This window comes from Marmota monax, unplaced genomic scaffold, assembly GCF_021218885.2.
Source record: "Marmota monax isolate L192 unplaced genomic scaffold, Marmota_monax_Labrador192_F-V1.1 WCK01_AAM20220418_F8-fsc00004, whole genome shotgun sequence".
Taxonomy (NCBI): domain Eukaryota; kingdom Metazoa; phylum Chordata; class Mammalia; order Rodentia; family Sciuridae; genus Marmota; species Marmota monax.
Genome location: NW_026692881.1, coordinates 33046073 through 33060350, shown reverse-complemented (window position 1 = coordinate 33060350; position 14278 = coordinate 33046073). Strand labels below are relative to the sequence as shown.

The following is a 14278-nucleotide window of genomic DNA, read 5'->3' as shown; positions in this document are numbered from 1 at the left end:
TGAATAAAAGGCATACAGATATGTCTCCCCCTCCACAGTCCCTTCTAGGGCAGGCTGCCCTGTTCCTGATCCCATGGTCATAAACAGCCACAGTGTGTGGGCATGGACCCCATGGTCATGAGGCCAGTGACCGACTTGTCTCCTCCCTGGAAGAAGTTACTGGGCTAATTGGGTTCCATCTTTCTTGGGCATCTGTCTGCTGAGTTGGGCTCAAGTCCTGAGGTGGACTGGAGCTGGACTGATTATTATGGGATGTACTAGATGACTAAGTAGAGAGAGACCATCAGAGAAAAGCAGAGAAAGAGACAATGGAGAGGAGGCCTGGGGAGAGGAGAGGAGAGGCGATGAGCCTCTGATCTTGATGGGAGGGAGGAGCTCCCTGGAAGTTTCCATGAGGACAACCATTCTTCATCCTCTTGTTGAGATTTGCACAGGACTGCAAGTGCCTCCTTCCAAGAAACAGCTCCCCTGAGCCAGCCCAGTGGGTCTCCATGCCAAAGAAACTCAAGCAGAACAGGAAGGAGGAAGTAGAGGCAGTGGGTGTGGACAGCTCCGTCAAGTAGTTAGTTTTTCTTTCTTTCTTTTTCTTTTTTTTATTTATGCAGTTTGGTTTCTAGAGAGAAGAGAGAAATGGGGCAGCAACCATGGACTGATAAGAGCCACTTAAAGAGATTGTAATGCTGCCAGAGATAAATCAAGAGAGAGGGAGGAGATGGACCCAAGAGAGCTGGACAACTGATAATCCGGGCACTCAGAAGAGGTGGCTGACGCATTGTCCTCAAATATCGACCCCAGTGCATTGGGGTCTCGCTAGCAGAGTGGGTCTCCTCTCGGCTGCCTCTTCTGTTGGTACTTCCCTGGTCAGACAGGAGCCGCACTGACTCCTGCTCTGTCTTAATTGAGCATGTCTCTCTAATTAGGCTGACAGCAGTTGGTTTCAGTGCATGATAAATCATGTCAGATGCCTTTCGGACTTGCAAAGTCACTTCCAGGAGGCATTTGACCCCTGGATGTGACGTACAGCTTCAAAGATGGAACTGGCTATGTTCTGTCTACTTCTAGTTGTATTCTTTTGGTATCTGTGCTCTATGATACAGTTCACTTCAAAATGACAACCTCTGGTTTAACAAATGCATTTGGGGAACAAATGGCAATTTTCATGTGTGAACATGATAGTAAACAAGGAATGAAGGATTGATGTTAGAAAATTTGCAACTTTATTTATTCTGATTCCAAAGGAAACCCATAGTATCAATCAGCTTTTCACTGATGTGGCCAAAATACACTGAGAACAACTTAGAGAAGAAAAATGTTATTTAGGCTCATGGTTTCAGAGGTTCAGTCCATGATCAGATGGCTCCATGGCCCAGGATGAGTCAGAACATCACGGCAGAAAGGAGTGACAGAGGAAATCTGCTCGACTCATGGCAGCTAGGAAACTGAGCCAGGAGCCAGAGACAAAAACATAACTCCTGGTCCTACTTCCTCCAGCCACGCTTCACCTGCCTATAGCTACCACCCAGTAATCTACTCAAATTATTAATCCATCAAATGGATTAACCCACTGATTAGGTTTTAGCTCTCATAATATAATCACTTTACCTCAGAACTTTCCTCCATTTCCATGTGAGCTTTTTGTGAGACATCTCATATCCAACCATAAAACCAACAGTTTCCCTTCAAAGTATATCAAAAAGTAGAAATTTCAAAGTCAGTGCCAGGCTTGGTGGTACATTCCTATAATCCCAGCAACTTGGAAACCTAAGGACCTCATTCAACTCCACTGAAACCTAAGAAAGAGGAATTGTAAGTTCAAGACCAGCCTCAACAACTTAGATCCTTAGCACTTAGTGAGATACTGTCTCAAAATAAAACATGAGAAAGCTCTGGGACTATAGCTCAGTGATAAAGCATCCTGGGTTCAATCCCAAGTATAAGGAAAAAAGAAAAAGAAAATAAGAAAAAAGAATTTCAAAGTCCAAGTTTCTGTATTTCATTTCCAGAGGGAAAATCTGTTTATAATTTGATGTATTTCTCAGACCTGAGTATTCACATATGACATACACAGATGGACCCATGTGACGTCTACATACATATGAACATAAATCCTGTTAAGTCCTCTCTAAAGTATGTTTCTCATTTAACAATACTTAAAATGGAATATGACCTGATATAAAGTATATGTGCATAGAAAAAAGAACAAAGGGAAAATTATATAGTATTAACCATAATCCTGGGGTGTTAATATTATAGAAGAATTTTTTTTTTCAGCTGGGTGTGGTGGCGCACGCCTGTAATCCCAGCAGCTCTGGAGGCTGAGACAGGAGCATCTCGAATTCAAAACCAGCCTCAACAAAAGCAAGATGCTAAGCAACTCAGTGAGACCCTATCTCTAAGTAAAATACAAAACAGGGCTGAGGATGTGGCTCAGTGGTTGAGTGCCCCGGAGTTCAATCCCCAGGACCAAAAAATAAAAAAGAATTTTTTTCTTTACATGTTTTCTTGCCGCCTTGATTTTCTGCAATGGAAATATATATATTACTTTGGGGTTTTGGTGGTTTTTTTGTTTGTTTTGGGATTGAACCCAGAGGTGCTTTACCACTGAGCTACAGCCCAAGCTTATTTATTTATTTATTGAGTTAGGGTCTTGCTAAGTTGCTGAGATTGGCCTTGAATTTGCAATGTTCATGTCTCAGCTTCCTGAGTCGCTGGGATAACAGGTATGAGTATATTACTGGCAAGTATATTACTTTTAAAATATATATTTAAAATATACATTAAAATATACATCTTAAAATATACATATATTGTACATAAATATATATGCATAATCTGTTTAATCATGTGTACATGTATACATGCATATGTATAATATATCTATGCATATATGTACCTGTACATACTTGAAAAAGAGAGACAAAACCTGAGCTACACTGGCGAGTTTCTCATTTGAACCATTGTTTCTGTTCTGTTAACGTTGATGTCACTATAGAATTCCATCAAGATCCGCGGTGAAGTGCGGGCCCCAGGCCTCAGAAACCAAGCCTCCTCTCCATGTTGCTGCACAGGGCTGGTGACCTCATTCACACTCCATTGACACACACCATCTTGCAAGAAGAGTCCCCACAGCAGGTGGCAGTGATTCAAGGTGGTGGTGGTGGGGGTTGTGTCACAGACTCAAGTGACCCTGCTAAATAAACCAAGGATTAACACTTGTGAGTCAGAAAGAGAAGGAATGTGAGTCAGCAGTGTATTGATTCAGATGATCACAGTTAACCAAAGCTCGACATGAAACAAATTTTAAAACACATTGGTCCACACACTGAAAAGTCCAAGGCGGGGTATCTGTGATGGTTCGGGAATGGTTTGGGTTCCAAAGGCTGACGAGCTGGAAGCTTGGTCCCCAGTGTGGCAACATTGAGAGATGGTGGAACCACACTCAGAGGTGCGGCCCACTGCAAGGTATTCAGGTCATGGGGCACAGCCCTCGATCTCAGAAGAGATTAATACTGGTCTTGCACAGTGAGTTAGCTATCATGGGTTGTTATAAAGTGAGACCAGGGGCTGGGGATGTGGCTCAAGTGGTAGCGCGCTCTCCTGGCATGCAGGCGGCCCAGGTTCGATCCTCAGCACCACATATGAACAAAGATGTTGTGTCTGCTGAAAACTAAAAAATAAATATTAAAATAAAGTGAGACCATCATACACACTTTGCCTCTTATGCATGTGACCACTTTCCTTTCTGCTCCTCCATCCTGTTGTTGTGACAGCTAGAGAGCCCTTGCCAGAGACTGTAGCAATGGGACTGACTGATCTTAGACTTTCAGCCTTCAAAACTGTGAGCTAAATAAGCCTCACTATTTCATAAGGTCCCCATCCTCCTGTGTTTTGTTACAGAAACAGAAAACGGACTAAAACAATATTCTACATATCTAGTTGAATCCAGCAGTTCAAATCATATTGTGAGGACACAGTCTCCCTCTCTCCCTCTCTCAACTGTGTTCTCTGGTTGACTTTATTTGGGGGCAGGCTTTCTTTGCATAGTGACTGCTGAAAGCTCTGGAATATTCTACCAGATGAAGAGTTCCAGAGAAAGACACAAAATCACAGAGCTGAAGTGTGGACTGAGAGATGGTCTAGGGAGGGGAGGGTGCAGCCCCATCTGAGCCATTTGAGGGAGGATCAGAGGTTTCTCAAAGCAAAGCTGAGGTTCCTCTGTTAACAGAAGAAGCTGGCAATGATCAAGTGCCCATATTGATCAGGCTTATTCTGAGATCGGCCATCACCTGTGGCGAAGTCACCTCACCTCTCCGGACATTGATATCCACACCCAATAAAGAATAAGTCTACACCAAATACTTCCAAAGCCCTTTAGAAAAAAGAAAGAAAGAAAAAGTCCATAGTGATGATGCTATAAGAAATAGAACCCGAGTGACCAAGGGAAATAATCTGGAAAGAAATGGCCTGAAACATAACAGCTAAGAAATTGTCCACCCAGGCAGGGTATCGGCTGCTGAGCTCTGGCCATCTGTCAGGTCAGGTGTCTGATCTTCTCAGGCAGTGGGGGGTCAGGCAAGGACAGATACAGATGGGTGCCTCCATATCCCACAAGCTTGAACTCTGGGCTAAAATCCATCCTCCTGCCCATATGCATGCTGCTGTACTCTCCACCTTGACCTCCAATTTGGCCCCCGTGAAGACAAGAGTCAAGGGCAAGACAGGGTCCTTCCTAATGTATTTATGTGTGTAACATGCCACTTCCCTGATCAATAGATTTCAGGAGCTCCCTCTTACCAATCACATTTGGCAAAAGGCTTCACCTTGAGCTTCAAGGACAAAATAACCCCCGTGAAACCTGACAGGCATATTTCCCACCGCTATTTTTGCATGTGCTTTATGCTCCAGCTATTCAGACAGCTCCCTATTAGAATGTCCCCGATCAGGGACCTGTGCTTACCTCTTTCCTTTTCATCAGTGCTACTAGATAGAACCTAAGCAACATGGGAGGGAGGGAGGGGAGGGAGTCTTGCTAGTGGAGTAGCATCTGCTGCTAGCATAGTGCCTGGCATAGAGTAGGCACTCAACAATAACCACTGAGTAAAATAAAATGGGCTGGGGATGCAGCTCAGTGGAAGAGTGCTGGCCTGGCATGCTCAAGGCCCTGGGTTCATCCCCAGCACCACCAAAAAAAAAAAAAAAAATTCTGACTATATCATACTTTCTCCCTGACAGGATTTTGTTCATCAGAACTGTTTCCCACAAGATCCTCTTTCAATTCTGCAATCTCTCTTCACACCACCTCCCCCTAGTCCTGTGAACTGCTCCTAAAGCCCCAATTACATCTGCATCTTATTAGACAATCATGATCTGTCGCACAGTACCCAGCAACCACTGGAATGACCAGCTTATCGTTTAATTCCATTCACCCACCCTTCCCCTTCCTCCACAGAGGGGTGCTCTTTGCAGACAAAGGATAAGTCTTATCCATCTCCACATCCGGGACTGATACTCTCTATTTCTTTGCAACAACTGAAATAATGTCTGCCACATAGTAGGTGTCCATGACACCTGCATAGTGTCTGAAGTGCTTTGGGCTAAAGTATCAGGCAGAGAGTAGAGACAGGAACCAAATATTAGTCCTATCATCTCTCAATTTGGAAACTGTCCTTAGACCATGAGATGCTCTACGACTGGTGGTGCCTGGTGGTGTCTCCATGGCAACGGAGGAAGGTGCTGCAGTTCTCTAGGAGGGTCCCTCCCAAGTGGACCAGAGAGTGCTCACCACCCCTTTGCCTGCCTTTGCTCGTCTTTGCCAAATCAAACCATGTACCCAAGGTCCAGGTGGATCTCACAGAGGATCTCTCAGGAGCCAAAGAAATGTGGCACTCACACAATTCCCCTGCACTGTCCCTAATGGAGAGGTCCTGGAACAAGGCCTCCAGAAAGAGGGTGCCCACAAACATATCCTTCTGTCCCCGTTTCTGCCTGTTTGCCCTCTCTGCCCCCTTCCTCCTCACCCCCTTTCCTGCAACTAGACCGGATGCCCTACGCTTTTTCTCAGCCTCTCCTCTTCTCGGCTCACCCTTCACCCAAACCCTGGGATTTTTGTTTGTTTGTTTGTTTTGCCTGCTTATTCTATCAGCTCCTGAAAAGTGTGGCCTAAAATCTCCCACTATTATTGTCCACTCCCCTTTTTATTTGTGTCCATGTTGTCACGCATTTTAAGTTATTTTATCAGGTGCTAGACATCACACCGGGAAAATTACAGATAGAATTTGTGAATCCGAATGATGAAAAGATTTAGCCTTTCTTCTGACAAGCAGTTTACAGTCTGGCAGATGTCATTAATCCAGTGGTTTTCAACCAGAGGGGATTAGTGGGCACCTGGCACACAACTGGAATCCCAGCCACTTGAGAGGCTGAGGCAGGAGAGCATTACAAGTTTGAGGCCAGCCAGGGCAATTTAGCAAGACCCTGACTCAAAATTAAAAAATAAACAAAAAAGGGGGACATTTGGCACTGTCTAAATACGGTTTTGGTTGTCAGAACATGGGGAAGAGAATATGCTAGTGTCATCTAGTGGCTAGAGACCAGGGATACTGCTAAATATCCTACAATGTGAAGGACAGTTCACAACAGAATTTTCGGTTCTCTGATGTCACTAGCAGTAGCACCAAGGAGGAAAAACCTGGCCTTAAGCCAATCAAACATTATGCTGATGGTAGCTTAAATCTCTATTTTCACCCCCCACTCCTTTGGTGCAGCACTTGAAAAGTCCCGGCTAAAAGCCTGAGGTCATTACTTGCTCTTCCTCTTAGGTGGCCTTGAACTCCAATTGTTCTGCTGGAAGCTTCTCTGACTCTTGAGGTGGGCAAATGCCTCGAAGTGAAAGCTCTGCTAACCCTTCTCCCCAGGGTCTTGGCCCTTAAATCCTCACCACTTGGCAGCTCACCTTCAAATACATCTTGCATGTTTTGCAGGCTTTTCTAGCAGTTCTTGATAGAAAGGTTCATCTTCCAGTCTGCCTTGAGGGAGGCTGCCCCTCTGCACTGAAGGAAGAGGTTGCCTGTCAGTGCATTCTTGAACCTCTCAAGTGCAGGCTTGGGGCCCTACCATGACATCGATGGAACTTCTCCTCTGCCCAGTCTTTGCCCTTCTGCTTGGAGAGGAGCAGGGCATGTCCCAAGAGGATGAGTGTTGATGGTACACCCATTTCCCATAATTACTGCCCGCACCAAGAGCTGGGTGTGTGTGTGTGTGTATGTGCGTGTGTGTGTGTGTGTGGGTGGGGATCCTCTTCAATTATCTAAGAATCAAATACACCCAGTCTTTAATTTTTCCTTTCTTTGTACAAAGGGGAAATTGTGCAGTCTCATTCCAGAAATCCTATTTTTCCCTGAGAACGTTATTCAGTCCCACTCCTTAGGAAAGAATAAGGCTGACATTAAAATGCTGACAACATTTGCCTATTTCCCCAGAGTCTGGTTTACTTTACTGGAAAACCAGCAAAGTATTGCCTGAGCCCAGTCTCAAGTGGGTGTGGTCAGCTTCCATTATTAGAATAGAATTCTAATCAGTTTGCAAATTAGATTATTTCTCAATCACAAACCTCCCCAATTTCAGAAAATGGGGTGCCTCATTTATTCATAGAATGGAAAAGTGAAGGAATGCACAGCTGGGTTCTAACCAGCTGGGATAAATACCTGACTAGAGCAGCACAGTTGGAGGCTTGGGTCCTCGGCTTGGTTTTCCGGCAAAGCCTTGGTCTTTGCTAAAGCATCACTGTGTTATAAGAAATGTAAAATAATGAAAGAAGTCATTCTTCAGGTGATTCCTTCTAAAATGGAGTCACCCTCCCAAGAATGGCTTCCTGAGAAAGCGGGAAAGGAATTTTCTGGGCTGGGGTGAACGAAGAAGGCGCAATCACGATGCGCCTCCTACTGGTCAGAGAGGGGAAGTCCCTCGGCTTAGAGGTTAATGACCGACAGGCGGTTGTTCACTGAGAACCATAGAAATAAAACGAAATTTCATGAATCCGGGAGGAAGCGGCTTGAGTTCCTAGGGAAGCTGAAATGAAGAGCTCAGATCGTAGGACTCCAGAGCCCAATTAAACAGCCACAGTTTACCAAGGCCACAGAGAGCTTTAATCTGTAGTTGTAAATCAACCCTCCTGAAGATTTCAAGCCACCAAACAGCTTAGGTAAAGCCTTGTAAAAAGCTATCTATTAAAAAAAAAAAAAAAAGATGAGTTTCTCATTCCAGTGGATCATCAAAAATATAATATATATCCAAAGTCAACCATTTTCATTTTATACTAGTCATTCTATACCAATTATTTTGGGGACCCAGTGTTTGCTCATGCACACAATTGTCACCCTCTCTAAGGTCTCTTTCTGTCCTTCTAACTTGAAACTTCATCCTTAAAACTGTCCACACAAGGGACTGGGTTTGTAACTCAGTGGTAGAGCGCTTGCCTCACACACATGAGGCCCTGGGTTCGATCCTCAGCACCACAAAAAAATAAATAAATAAAAATAAAGATATTGGGTCATCTACAAAAAAGAAAAAGAAAAAAAGAAACCCAAAACTGTGCATACAAACAGTTGCAGTGGCGCACACCTGTAATCCCAGTGTCCTGAGGCAGGAGGATTACAAATTCAAGGCTAATCTGGGCAATTTAGCAAGAACTTGTCTCAAAATAAAAAATGAAAAAGGCCAGGAATGTAGCTCAGTACCAAAAGGAAAGACAAAGGGAAAGAAAGAAAGAAAGGAAGGAAGGAAGGAAGGAAGGAAGGAAGGAAGGAAGGAAGGAAGGAAAACTTGTCCATGTAATGATTATAAAATGTCATTTTATTTTTAAACTATACATCTTCTGATATCTTGATCGCTAATGTGAAATACAATGAACAAAACATAAAAATGGAGGGTTGGGATATAGCTCGGAGGTGGAGCACTTGCCTAGCACCGCAAGGCCCTGGATTTGATGCTTAGCATGGAAGAAAAGACATTAAAATGGAAGAGTTACCATGTTTTTAGGAGTTTTAAATCCTGAAGTGCGTGTATGTGTGTGTGTACGTGTGTGCGCGCGTATAATATATATAATATAAATTATTTTATATATAAATTATCTCTATATATATTACCTTTTTTGTCAGGAAGAGTTTGTGACCCAATAATTAGTCAAAATAATCTCCCCACATTTTCCTTGTCATTGGGCATCTACTGTCAACTGCTTCTGTCAAAGGGTGGAGACAAAGTCGTCTTAGGACTTCCATTATTCAGACAAGAGCCGTTGTGTGATTCTTTTAGTTGTGAAAACATTGGACAAGTGGATACTCGTTGCTCTGAGTAGAAAGTGGCATAAAATTTTTAACAGGTTGATGAAGCTCGGTGTTCCTAAGGCCTCTTGACAAGCAAAGCTGGTTGCCAGGGAGAAGGGAGATAAACAGTTCAGAGGCTCCTGGGGCAAAGTCTCAGGATCCCGGCCTTTGTTCTTGGAATTCCAAGAAAGGAGAACTTATTGGAATGGAAGAAAGATCATCACCAACAGCCCCAAGGGAAACTACAAGGGAAGTCTGGACCCGAGAGCAGGGGTGTGGTCTTGGGGTGGGAGAGGACAGGAGTTAATGGGAGTTCATGGGAGGACATACCTGAAGCCCACAGGTAAAGGTTAGTTGGCTGCATTCAGCTGTATTCTGTACAGTTGGCTCAGGCTCTGGACAGTTGAAGATGTTCTGAAGGGTCCTGTTATGGAGGTAAGCACCTCCTTTGTGTCACACCTGGGAGGAAAGGGAAAGTCATGTGCATCCAGAGGGAGCTTCTCGGGGCCCTTCCTGGGTTTTCCACTTGTCAAGTACCGAGGATTTGCAAGCTCCTCTGTTAGCAGAACGCATTCTACACACTCTCTACCCTCTCTCAGCAGCCATATTCTAGACTAAGTAAAGTTTTTATTTGCTTATACGCATAGGTGTGCGAGTTTGCAACCCGATGAACCGGAAAGGTTATGTTTACTACGCCTGGCTCAAGTCTCTGCCTCAGTCTTCCTGGGGAGTACATGCTGGTTCCAGCGTATGGCATGGCCGAGGAAGAAGTTCTGGATCCAACTGCCCAATGTACCATTGTGGTCCAAAAGAGCTTTGAACTGGAGCCTGGAATGTGGCCCCAGATGGTGGCCTAAGGGATCCAGACCTGGTCTCTGAACACCTTCACCTGTACAGAGCCTGAACCTGCGGTTCAGAAAGACAAGAAGGAAGAAAGGAAGGGCCAGATTTCAGTTGCAACACTGAGTGCTTCCACAGCACCGCTGGTGGACAAACCTCTCTCTGGCTAGCACCTGCAGCAGGATTGACTCCCATGGACCTGACAGAGTGAGCTCTGGGTCCTTGGTCAACTCTGGGAGGAAGGAAGAAGTCTTCAGATGGAGGCACTAGACTTCTTGCTAATAAGGACATGTAGGAGTTCTAGCAATTCACTAGAATAATTAGAGGCCCTGACTATATGTGTTAGTTGAAGCATATCAAACTAGCTACCAGTTCTCTTGCCTCATTTAGAGTCCCAAGAGTGACCCAGAAATTCCATTCATATATATTTATCCCAGAGAAGCAAAAATACATGCCCATCCAAAAACATGAAAGTTCATAGCAGCATTATTCACAGTAGCCAAAAGGTGAAAGCAACCTACATTACCTACCAATAGAAGGGTGGCTAAATAAACTATAGTATATTATACAATAGCTATTATTTATCAATCAAAACAAAGGAGGGACTGAACATGTTACAATATATATATGAACCTTGAAATTGAGAGTTAAACGAAAGAAGCCAATCACAGATGTATTACAATCAGATGTGTTACATGAGTCATTTATTTATTTCCTTTGTATACTCCTTTGTATGCTTTAAGGTAATTTGACATTAATTCATCACATACCGGATTTTGCAATAAACCTTCAAGTCAGGTATTTGAATGTTAAGCCCAAAGAAGTAAATTGTTCGATATTTGTTTTAGATGGGTATAGTATTTTGCTTTCTTAGGATAATGCAGTGCTTAGCCATGACCATGTGAACCATGGTTTAGATTAAAACGATCTTTCTGTTTAACTGCTCTGATATCTGACTATCTTCTCTAGTTTTGGCAACTCAGCATAAAAATATTTTAAATTTTGGGGGTAGATTTTCCTTTTGTGGGAGTAGATCAGTCTGACCTATTGTGAGGCTTTTTAAAAATAATTATTAATACTTATAACAGTTACTTGAAAGACATCATCACTAAAAATTTTAGGAAGTAGGGGATGGATGTATTTATCCCTGACCTGTTCATTGCTGAATCCACAACACAAAATTTTCACTACTTATTGGTGGACAGTTAATAATTTTTTTCCTAAAAGAACAATAAATACCCAGAATAGGCAAATCTGTAGATAGAAAATAGATTAGCAGTTGTCCAGGGGCTGGAGGTAAAGGGTAGGTTACCTGGATGAATTCATTTTGAAGGTGATAAAAATGTTCTATTATTGTGGTGAAGATTTCAGAATTCTGTGAAATGCTACCAACCACTGAATTGTATACTTTACCACTACTATTATTATTGTTATTATTATCATTTATCACTGAGCTATATTCGTAGTCCTTTTATATTATTTATTTTGAGACAAGGCCTCACTAAGTGCTGAGACTGGCCTTGAACTTGTGATCTTCCTGCCTCAGCCTCCAGAGTTGCTGGGATTACAGGCGTGCACCACCACAACTGGCAAATCATACTCCTTAAATGGTTCATTGTGTGGTAGGTGAACTGTATCTCCATAGGATCGATGTTTTTAAAATATACATTTATATGAGGATGAGACAGAACTGTGGAAAACCAAGTTAAAAGGTATCTATATAAAGAAAGACCACTGCAGCCACGGGGAGCCAGTATAAGTAGAAGGTCCACATACACAGATGCTTTCTCCAGGGAGAGACTGTCTGAAGGAAGTGGGCAACAAGAAGTTCAGCTGAGGTGGTGTGATCGCACAGCTACCAATGCAGTCACCACTGTCTCTAAAGATTTTTCTTTGACCTTCTGAAATGCTCTGCCTCACACAGCTGCAAGCAGGCTAAAATATACCCTTGTCCTCCGGAACAGAATAAACCAACATCAACTGCCTTCAAACCTAAGAGCTGGCGGCACTGGTTCCTGGAGTCCCATGCTGCAGTGGTCATCTGAAGCTAAGCCGTTCCTAGAGGCTGGAGCTCATGGAGAGCAGTGTAGACATTCCTGGAGCTTGCCCACGATGATTTCCACAGGACTGATTCCAACCTAGTCCTTTCTGCTGGAAGTTTGGGCACGGGTGCCGTGATATTATTACACCCTTCCTGTCACAGTTGGAGAGGGGCGGGAGGCACAGGGCATCGGGGTTCTGTGAGGCTGAGCAAATGTGCCTTTAAGGCCCTCTGCTCTCTCTGGCCAGCCCAAACCTGCCACCTGAGATCAAATGTCCTTAAATTGGAAATGTGTAAAGGGCAGCGTTTGTCCTTGTTTTTAGGATTGGACTGTCCTTCTCAGTCCCCTTTCCATGTACATAATGTTGAGAGGCCTGGAGGGTGACCCCATGTCGGGCCCCCACTATCAGGCATCAACAGTCAGTGCTTGTAGCCCCTATTTCTATATCGCGTTGTGGAAGCTACACGGCTTCCTGGTTTCCCTTTGCTGAAGTTGAGGCCAGTGATGGCCACCCTGAGTGCCTGCCCAATGGCACCCTGTGCCCTGGTCCCACATCCTAGTTACCAGTGGACAGAGAAGTGCAGATTCAGGAAGAGCTGGAGGGCCAGGCTCTGGCGGAACATTGGCCCCTCAGGTTGTGCCCTTCTCAGCTCCTGCTCCCTTCCAGGACTGGCTGGGTGTTCCTGGGCTCCACGGCTCAGAGATCATGGCCATAAACCCCACTGATGCAGGTCCTTTAAAGGGGTCTTCTGTGTCCTACCTGCACCATGCTGTAAAAAGATGTTATCCAGGAGCTGGGGTTGTGGCTCGGTGGTAGAGCGCTTGCTAAACATGTGTGAGGCACTGGGTCTGATCCTCAGCACCACCTTCAAAAAATAAATTAAATAAAGGTATTGTGTCCATCTGCAAATTAAAAGAAAGAAAAGATGTTATCTAGATTCGAGCAGGGAGGTAGCAGAGGTGGGTAGCAATGGCAGGGAGAGAAGAAATGGAGTGAAGTCTGATGGCCTCTCACCCGAACTGTCTGGACCCCAGCTTGAGGTTGGAAGTTAAAGGACCAAGACCTTGTTTTTTTTTTTTCTGGCCCCATTTTCCTGGTCACTGTGTCATGTGAGGGGAGAATGGTAGCAACAACACTCTTAGTCATTGAATATTTGGGGAAGTTATTGTCCTCAAGATTAAATGTGGAGCTAGGGACTCATATTGTCACAGTTAATAAGGCAAAAATGGAAGCCTTAAAAGTTGCAAATGCCTAAGGTCATAGGTTATTGAGAAGTCCACTCTACCTCCACCTTTAAACCCCCCAGGGATGAATGAGGATGCCCAGTCAGGACAAGTGTGAGATCTGAACCTTTTCACTGACACTGGCCCCATCCTGGAGGCCACCAGCTGAACAAGGGAGTGGGGGCTAGGGACTTGGAACTTGACGCTCCGGGGAGCTGTTAGCAAGAGCTGAGTGAAGGGTAAGCCTTGGGTGGGGGTGGGGAATTAAAAGGGTTTCAGCAAGATGGAGGGAGGGGAGCTGACAGCCATGCTCCCTCTGCCTGCTGACATTTCTCCACCTCAAGTTGGGTGGTCAAAGTCCAGGAAACCCAAGTCACAGTCCTTGCCCTCAACACTCATGGGGCAGAGGAAAGGCCAGGAGCAAGTGGAGACAGAACTAAATATTTACAGCACAGTGGGACTTGGAACTTGCTCATTGGCAGCCCCAAGGCCAAATCTGGCCTGCAGATGGGTTTTGTTGGGTCTGATATTTTAAAATATTAAAAATATTTTTTAAAAAGGAGAGATTTCACAGGAACAGATTTCTGGCCTTTCTTGAAAAGTGGAAAACTCTTACGACACAGGGTGCGTGTCCCACCGGCTGGGGCCTCTGAGATGGCACCCTTGGAAGGCTTGTGCTGGCAGAGCAGACTCAGTGGTCGGGAATGGAAGGAATCTTGGGATTTGAATTCTAGGTGCCTGGAGGGCATCAGACAAGCTCTCCCCTTCCTGGGTACCCTGGAGGCAACTGAGCACGTAAGGTTGGTGCTCAGGGAACCAGAAACAAAGATCCAGAGGTGACCGGGGTCTGGC

General features: G+C 44.5%; 1 protein-coding gene across 2 annotated transcripts in view; it reads left to right on the top strand.

Moving 5' to 3' along the window:
- Window positions 1-13584, top strand: part of LOC124096478 (zinc finger protein 781) — a 74920-nt gene extending 61336 nt beyond the window's left edge. For both annotated transcript variants that reach the window (XR_009227335.1, XM_046450378.2), the window contains one exon: window positions 9968-13584. Coding sequence is in view for 1 of the 2 variants with exons in the window: in XM_046450378.2 (XP_046306334.1) it covers window positions 9968-10140 (173 nt within the window). In the remaining variant the exon portion in view is untranslated. The remainder of the gene's footprint in view (window positions 1-9967) is intronic.
- Window positions 13585-14278: the final 694 nt, after the last annotated feature.